The 9929-nt window shown below is 31.7% G+C and overlaps 1 protein-coding gene across 1 annotated transcript; it reads right to left on the reverse strand.

Annotated features, from left to right (window-relative positions):
- Positions 1–1619: 1619 nt before the first annotated feature.
- On the reverse strand, positions 1620–4797 carry LOC121807145 (very-long-chain aldehyde decarbonylase CER1-like). Its single transcript, XM_042207343.1, has 10 exons — positions 4622–4797; positions 4322–4545; positions 4006–4238; positions 3674–3893; positions 2977–3352; positions 2787–2894; positions 2513–2713; positions 2339–2437; positions 2088–2261; positions 1620–2005 (listed from the first exon to the last, which is right to left on the reverse strand). Exons 1-10 carry the CDS (start codon positions 4679–4681, stop codon positions 1826–1828), a joined length of 1875 nt encoding a protein of 624 aa, XP_042063277.1. The 5' UTR covers positions 4682–4797; the 3' UTR covers positions 1620–1825.
- Between the last annotated feature and the right edge of the window lie 5132 nt (positions 4798–9929).

Raw genomic sequence — 9929 nt, forward strand, 5'->3', positions numbered from 1 at the left:
TATCGTGATTGTCGTTTATTTGTTATTTAGGGCAAATAGTCAAAAAAAAGGCCCGAAGTTTGTTATTAATAGTTGAATAATTTTGCAATGCCTATTAATATGATATTGTGATTGTCGTTTATTTGTTATTTAGGGTAAATAGTAAAAAAAGCCACAAAGTTTGTTATTAATAGTCTGAATGCTTGGATGCTAAATTTATAAATTTGAATGTTATTTGCATTCAATTCAAAAGTCGATGTATTAGTGTAATGTTGACCCAGAGAAATTAGTGAAGAAACCTAGTTCAGTTGTGGTGGAAGATGGAGGTGTAATTTTACCCACAGAAAAATAATGTCTTCCGATAAACTAGAGAAGAAAACTAAAAAGATTGTCTAATTTTTAGTTTCCTATAAAAGTACATAATCAAACTTTTTTGATATTTTACATATGAAAATCAATTTATAGATATGAATTAACTTAAAATAAATTATATGCTAATTATTTCGTAACGATATAGGAAAATTTTACATTTTAAATTAAATATATAGCTAGAAATTTAAGAAAATGCATTATTTTACTTAAATATTGTATAATTATTTCCAATCAAACTCGAAATCATCTGAAAATTTGTTTTAAATTTTCTATATCATTTTTTTTGTATTGTTATATAATGACAAATAACAAAATTTCGTGACATAATTCAATTAAATTTAGAATTTAGGAGTATTATGTATGTGTACAATTTATATTTATATTTATTCTAAAAAATAATTTGTTCCGATCACATAAATAAACCAGAAAATTAAACTAGTGAAGAAAAGTTTTAAAAAATGATGGTCTAATTGGGCCCGGAAGTCTGGCCTTAGTGGCGTCTTGGCAAAAAAAAAGAACATTAAATTGAATTGGGCCTGGTCTATCATCACGATAGAATATATTTTACTGCTAGGGATGGATCTAAAAAAACAACAAATTTAAATATCCTTGTTTTAAATAAAATATTCAAGAAAAAAAAAGTATGATCCATATGTAGTTCAAGTGCTATTTAAATTTGCAGCACAGTTGTATATATGGGCAGATCAATGTACATTCTGAAAATTGATGGGTTGAAATATATGTAACGAATACTTTTATATGGAAGACAATATTCATCTTTACAAAATAAATGAGGCCTGTATATATTCATCTTAGATTATTAAAGTCTTATAAAAATTTAAAGTAAGCGAATATATTATAGGTATATCAAAATTCGTATAACTACAATTTTTGTAAATGCTAAGTTAAATGGATTAACTTTTTAGTAACTACTTCATTCGTCCCAAAAGAATATGCATTTTAGGTTGGACACGGGTTTAATGCACAATTGATAAAATTGATCCGAATTTAAATTTTTTGCCACATTGTATCAAGGCTTAAAGTAGGGATATTTATATCTCTTCAAATTAAAGCAGTCTAAAAATTAAGTTCAATGACCAAATATCCATTGACTAGACAATACTCCATCTAACTCTTTTCTTTTCTTTTTTCCTTCAAGCATTTGGATGGGATTGACTAAAGCTTTGTGGTTAGTTTCATTTCATTACCATGAATTTTGCAAGCATGAAGTTTGATAAGTGATGGCAAAAACTGAAATGCAATACTGATTATTCGCAAATAAATAGTATATCACCGAAGCAGCGGCAATTGGCAAACACTCCAAAGTTTTGTTTGATATGGATGGATAAATATATATGAATTGAGTACGTATTTGAGCATTTGTATAACTATAAAATGCAGGCTGCAGCAATAGCCAATATATACAATATATCTAACTCTTTTTCTTATCTTCTTTGATATCTCAGAATGCAGCCTAGTGGAGGTTTGATTCAGCAGATGCAACGAGGGGGCAGAATCCATGCTCAAGACTGGCCTTCCATATCTTCTCAATACCAAACATCACGTTTCCACACTCATGCACGTTCCATTCCTCTGCAGCGTGCAAGATTCCTGCTACACGCCACGCGCTCATCACTCTTCGTGGCAACCAGTTCTGTCATTCATCAATCATAAGTCTTAATATGACCATGTGTAGTCTGGCTAAGATTTGGAGCTGTTAATTATTGTATGTGTACCTCACAAGAGTCAAGATTCTCGATATGCTTTGGAGCCATCATTGCTGGTGTGGTGTTATACAAGCAGTCTTTGCGCGTTTTCTTTGGGGGAAACTGAGAGAAGGGGATGAACATGGTTCCTTTCGATGCTTTTAGTTGATCTGTTTCGCTTAGTCCATCTCCCACCAACCATATCTACACACATAGTTGTGGAAACAGTTAGTTTTGTTGCAGTTTCATGTAGTATTGTGTATGTATGATGAGCTACCAACCTTGGAAGGGGTGTTTTTGGAGAGAAACAGATTATTTCCAGCCTCGGTGTTGAGCTTAGCTTTGATTCTCTTGTAGTCGTCCTCGTTCAATGTGAAGACCTAAGTAGAATGGTGATCAAATCATCTATCTATAAACATGGTCTGTTTGTTGCTATGATCATTGATCTAATTAACCTGCATTCCCCCTTGGCATAAGGCGAGCGCGACAGAATATGCAACCTTGGTTGGATTGCCTCGGAGCACCACCTGAGTTGTACCCTTCGGAATGCTGTTCAGAACTATGGCAACGGCTAAGCTACTCCCGTCTACCAGTTTCACTTTCAGCTGAGGGTGTTTTCTCAAGAAAAAATCGCCGTTTCTGTTAAGCCCCTCTTCCTGGATCAAGCACAAGTGTAAGTTGAAGAAGTAAGCAAAAAAGGAACCAAGCTCTGCAGCTTATTCAACTTGCCTGATTCAATAACCCGAGGCTAAGCACCTTTACGCCCTTCTCATCAGCTTCGAGTATGGCATCCTCAATCAGGTTGTTGATCCATTCTCTCTGCCAGTGCATGCAGTACTGCAAAAATAGTTGAACGCAAGTAAAAACCAGTTGTTTACTTTTCACCATTATTATTGGACTAATCTTTGTAGTTTTATACTTGGATTGTATACTTGGGCACAGCCCATGTTTGCAGTTTGAGGCTCTTGAATATGTTCCTCTCGACAATGAATGTGCGGCCGTATATCCAAGTGATCATCATAGACCATATCGTCACCGGCCACATCAGCCACAGATACCACCTGGATTTGTGAGGCTCAGATGCAAAGCTCGCGAATCCTAGGCGTAGATGGTAGATGGATTCTGGCGTCGTTAGATGAGTGAGATGCACCAGATCGGGTATGTCGTCCTTTCTCACTAGTGACCTTTCGTACAGCGTATCAGAGGACTTGTCCATTGTACCGTAGACGTAGTCGTAGAATGGCATGAAGAGGGAATAATTGGTCCGAAATTGTGTGTGATGCAAGGAGTGGTATCTGTACACATTAATGTCATTATCTAGTTAAGTTATTGAAATTTTGCAATATGTAAGTTGGCCAACCATTCTTGATTTTTTACTATATAGGTCGATCATAGTATTAATTTCCATAGAAAAGTATGCTGCGATTTGCAAGGTGACACATCAATAGTGAAATTTATTAGGCTCAACTGCAGCTAGACATCACATTTTTTCCAGCAAAATTAATAAATTTGGAGGGGGCCTATACATGTATATATTATTGGCAGGCATTAAATGACATGGAGAATATGAAAATAAAAATAAAAATGAAGAGTATATGAGGCTAATTAATACTCACGAAGGTGTGTAGACGAGGTACTTGAGGGGAGGGAAGATGGAGAAGAGGCGTTTGGGTATGTGCTCGAAGTTGCAGTGTCCCATGTTGTTCATGAAGTCGATGTAGGTGATGTAACCTCCGAACGACGCCACGGAAGCAGTGCTCGTCCACAAGGTTGTGAGGAGTGGTATCGAGAAGAGGGCGAAGTAGGCTACGTGCTCCCCAAATGGATGGATCACGGCTGCCACACACATATATATATATATATGTATATATACCAAATTAAAAAAAAAACACATGTAGGAGTACAATTAATTAAGTAGTAGTACTAGCAATATGGATTAATATATTACATGTGATGGGCTCGGTGACGATGGAGGAGTGGTGGTGGGAGTGGTAGCGCGAGTACAAGAAGTGGTGGTGCAGCGCCCGGTGCAGCCAGTAGTAGAGGAACTCCACTGGACCAGCGTGTAGGAGGATTGTCCAGACCACGCCGTCCGTCCTCCACCACGGCAGATTATGTGACTCTTTGATGTATGTATTTCCAATATAGAACAATATCCCATTGAATATGATCTGATCATCCCTGCAAAAAAAAAAAATATCCATCACAACACAATCATCATTGTACAAATAATTCTACACAAATGGGGTATATTAAATTCGTACCAGTTTCTCTCCCTATCGACCTGGTCGAACTCGATGTTCTTGTCGATTATCCGGTTGCTCCCCTTGGCTGTCCGATAGCGAGAGTAGGAAATCCACAACTGGTTGTGAAGCATTCTTGTTAGCAAAAAAGGGAATATGGTGACATACCCAAAATCCCTGTGGCTTGGATCCTTGAACATGTATGAGTATGTTGCGTGTATTGCCCATGGCACTATTACCACATACTAGCACACCAAACACATAACTAAGTTAGTGAATTGTACAAATTAAAAGGTATGTTTAGGAATACTAAGATATTACCTTGTAGTCTCCGAGCCATGCCCATGGCCACTCAGTCAGAATTCCTGGTTTGGAAGCCATTTTTGTTGTTGTTTATCTTCCTTGGTTTCTAATTATGCATCCATCTCTCTCTATAGTCTATACCTTTATAATGAAGATAATGTGTAGACTCGACACTCTTTCATAATGCATTTCATTGACTTTGCCTAATAACTACTCGACACGTCTTCCCCTCTTGATGATCTGTGTTTTCCCCGTTCTTATAGTCCGCATTATCTGATGAATTATAGTAGTTTTAGTGCATTATATTCACTCGGTTATATGTATTTTAGAGACCAATTTCGCTTATATGTTCCCATAAAATTGATAAAAATCAATATACATGATCAAATCTATGTAAGTTGTAATATGATTAAATCCCAATTGTAATATACTAATATGATTAAATCCCAATGGGGTAGGCAGAGATGCAAACCTTATAAATGGCGCATTTATTAGTCCCAACTGCCAATCAATTACGAGATTGAGAGAGTAGCTACTCATCACATTTACTGAGAGAATAGAACTGCAATGCCGAATCAATCGTGTTTCGTGTTCCTCGTAAAATTTGCTTTTCCGGGACCCGTAATATTTTAACTCCTTTAGGCAAACTTTTGCAACTACCTCGAAATCTGCATTTGTTTATGCTTGATTTGATTCTTTATTCTAAGATTTTAATTTGTTATAGATCTGCAAACTACTCATTTTTGTACTAGTTTGGAAATATGAATAGTTCGTGGTTTGTCTCATAAGCTCAAACAATTAATTACCGGATGTAGACCAACAGCTTTGAATGTTTCACTGTATGGGCGATTTAGTTCACTATAAGAGTGATTTAGTTAACTATAGGAAGGAGTGAACCAAAACCCCATTGTAGTGAAGTATTTACTTGATTTAGTTCACTGTAAAGGCTTTTTTGTTCAGTTTTTTTATTCACTCCTTCATGTAGTGAACTAAATCGCTCTTATAGTGAATTAAATTTGTGTTATTTAGTTATGCATTTAAGTAGTGGTTTCCCTATACCACTACTCTACTAGTATTAATTAGTGATCAATTGTATCCTTATTTTGTTTGAACTTTATTATCATGTAACCTAGTCAAAATAATTTGTTTGGTGTTTATCTTTCTACAACCCTGGTAATTTGTAACCCACGATTAGAGTTTGATATCAACCTTGTTATGTTTAGTAATCCATTATTAGAATTTAGTACAATTAGTTAGGTAGTATATTAATTTTTAAAATAGATGAGGTGCATGGTGCAGACGTCCGCACATAATAGCGGCATTTTAATAAGTAGGTCGAGCAAAGCCGGTGATCTAAAGCATTAATGCATTAGAGAAGCACCTAACACACCCTACCTCATATTGCTCAAACCTTTTTGCATAAATATCTTATGATATTTAGAATTTAGATGTACACCGGTACGCATTTAATTAAGGATAAAGTTATTTTTCACAATAAAATTTTTAAGAAACTCTAAATTAAATTTCATATACTTTCTAATATTAACTAACATGTGTATCAATAATAGATATGTAAAATTTTAATTCGTAGGGTCGAACACAATAAATAATGTCAATGTCATTGCTGGCAATGGATAATGACATGCGATGAACAAAAGTGAATTTCAATCCTTCATGGGTCGATGTCAGTTCCAAAAGCCAAGTTCAAGGAATTAGGGCTTTCATTGGTTAGCAATGTGCTTGGTAAATCCCAAGTTCCCAACAACTCCACCTAAATTCACCATTTGTATTACACATATTTTGCAATTTTACACTCAACTAATATTTTTATAATTATAAACTATTGATTAATATCCAAAAGAATAGATCTATATCATCTATTTTCTAATCCAATTATCTAAATTAATTCTTAATTGTTAGATTAAGGATTGATCTTAGAGGATCATGACCCATCGGTTATTATGAGTCATTTTTTTAATGAGTTCAAGATCTCTTCTGACTATTACAACGAGGGTATAAAATCACTCAATTAAGTGTATACTTTATTAAATTTAAAATATTGAAATTTATTTGGCTTCGATTGAGTTTAGTAAAATACACTGTGAATTCGGAAAGTGATAGTAATTACTGACTGCTAACTACCTCACTAGAGATAGTTAGCAGTAATAGAAAATGTGAGATTTACGCATAAAAAGTGGACTGAGTTAATCTCCCCATATAGCTTTTCGTTGATTAACTAAGTAATTAATTAGCTTCTATATTAGGTATTGGACTATGATTGGCGCGGCCTATTATTCCGCTGAAATATCTTTTCCGCTAACACTAATTCAAGATTAATTTTCTATTCCAATGTTTCCTAAGAATTAATTTTACAATGTTGACTTCTCATAATATTTAAATTCAGAGGAATTTAGAACATCCACAATATGGAGCACTCTGTGTATCATTATTTTCCCCTTTTTTCTCAGTGATATCATTGACCTCATTATCTTAACTTCAAACCATTTGTAAATATATCACTGACATCATTATCTTAACTTCAAACCATTTGTAAAAGAGAAATGGTTTATAGACATAATGGCATTGCCAAAATAGGAGCTAAAAGTAGTAATTTTATATTATATTGTCTTTATTATTAAATTAATGTTTTACATGTATACTATTTTACCCTTAATGGTATAAAACGTATGTATAACTTCAATTAAGGAAGGTGAGTGTATTAATGAGATTTGTGTCTAGCAATTAATTAAATTTCAAAGATTTTTAATTCATTTTTTATTAAGTTCTCTCTCCTCTTCTCTAATTATATGTCTCTCAATAAATTCTCTCTTTTTTCTCATAATTCTCCATCAATAAATTCTCATTTTCTTTTTCTCCAATTATAGTTTTGCATCAACAAATGATCTCTCTTCCAATTTGCTCATTTCCAATTTTCTATAACAATAAAAAAAATTATTTATATCATTTTGTCACATACAGATTACAATACGCATTTGATTAATTCCCTTTGCCTTGTCTCTTCACAAAATTAATACTACTAACTTTTTATTCATTAGAACAAAATTATTTATTTATGAGAATAGTAACTTTATTTCCAAAATAGTAACTTTTATTTGCAATAATAGTAACTTTTATTTGCAATAACAGTAACTTTTATTCCCAAAACATTAACTTTTATTTGCAAGGATAATAAATTTTATTCATAAGAATAATAACTTTTATTTGTTGGAACAATAATTTTATTTAACTAGGACTATAACTATTATTTGTTGCAATAATGCTTTTATTGATTATATTAATAATATTTTATTAATTAAAATGATTATATTTTTAACAATTATAATAACTCTTGTAAAATAGCAAAAATAAATAACTTTTTTCCGCAATAAATAACTTTTATTTGTAACAAACTATATTAGATGAATAAATTAATATATTAAACACTAATTTTTCGTAATAAATGTAAATTTTATTCCCAATAACAATACTCTTTATTCTACGATAAAGTGAAGTTAATAACAAGCTCTCTATCTATCCAATAGACCAAAGGATTTGAGTCATCACATGTTAAATAGAAACCTATTATTGATCCTTTTAAAAAAATAAATTTTATTAAAAAAAACAATAACTTTTCTTGAAAATATCAACACGATGACATTAAAATATCAACATATAATGTCAACACAGTATATTGATATGTCAACAAAATTATGTGGACATTTTAATGTCACTGTATTGACATTTTTAATTCACTGCATTGATGAGTTAACAATTTAAGAAAGTTAGCAACAGATCACTCCCTTGTAACAAAAGCTATAGAAAATAATACAAAAATAAGATAACGCAAAAAAATGCTTCATCATAATAACTATATTATTTTATTATAAAATTCAAATTTGAAGAAGAAAAATATTTTAATTTTAATTTTTTGTTTTTTCATATATTAAAATAAATGATTTCATTGTTGTATATTTTAGAATATTTTAAAAAAAGAACAAGATATAAAAGAATAGTAGTACTATATTAAGTTATCAAATTATTTTATAATTAAATATAACATTTTAGTTATATAGTGTGTTAATTAATACTACTATAATGATAAATTTATAATCTGAATTAATATTTTTTAAATAAGTATTAAATTAACATGACATAAGTATATATATACCTATGATGTTTTTGAAATCCATTTATAACTTTAATGCATGATTCACGTTTATCTCTAATAAATGTATTTAATTTGATTTAATTTTTCTTAACTAGATATATATCCATTTAATATGACATTAGGGTAGATTAGTCACAATATAAAATATAATTATGGCAAAGTGACATAGGGGCATTATGTGTCTAAATTACTACCATTTGTAAAATACGAAATCACTTCATTAAAACATGCAAATTAATAATGTTAACTAAAATAAATTATTAATACTCAATTCAAATTATAAAAAAGGAAGTAATATTAATAATACTAATTCAAATAATAATAATAATTAAAAAATGTGATTTTTCCTTCTCCCGTGAGTCAGAAATGGCAAAAACCAGACCCCCAAGGCCCCCATCCCCGAAACCAACCAAGCACCACCTGCCATTTCGGTCCCCATCCCTACCCCTGCCGCCCCAGCTGTGAGGCTGGGGCGACCCCTCGTCCACAATTGTGGGTGATCTTAATTAAAGATTTAAAGATTCACTATTAAGCAAACATGTGACAGGAGGTTTAATTTTCAATTATGTCTGATTTAAACACTCGAAACTGTGTGACCCAAATTTAGGTGGAGCGCAGTCTAATAAATATTGGATTGGTACATACATTTATTTGGGGACTCAACTCCCAGCTTTTGGAATTTATCTTATTCGATTTTGCCGTTACATTTTTGGAACTATGACCACCTAGTCCAATTGTCGTGTCGAGTGTTAATTTACTACTTAAAAGTAGATATGTAACACTTTTAGTATTTTCTAAATAAAAAGTGATCAATCATGATTTCTCAATCATCCCATTCATGATTTGAATCCTCAACTAAATGTTTAAGATAAATATTTTATCAATTAAATTACATTTTATCGTCATGTTGGTTTAGTCACATCAATCATACAAATGTTTATAATTCGTAGTATATGTTTAAAAATTGAAATATAATTAAATCTTGAAATAATAATAATAATAATAATATTATTTATTATTATTATTATTATTATTATTATTATTATTATTATTTCAGTAGAGAAAAGTATCCCAAAAAATGGGAATTTAGGGGTTTCTGAATGCAAAAAGAAAGTTAGCTTTAGAACACACTAAAATTGAGGATATCAAATAACATTA

Source organism: Salvia splendens, chromosome 6, assembly GCF_004379255.2.
Source record: "Salvia splendens isolate huo1 chromosome 6, SspV2, whole genome shotgun sequence".
Taxonomy (NCBI): Eukaryota; Viridiplantae; Streptophyta; class Magnoliopsida; order Lamiales; family Lamiaceae; genus Salvia; species Salvia splendens.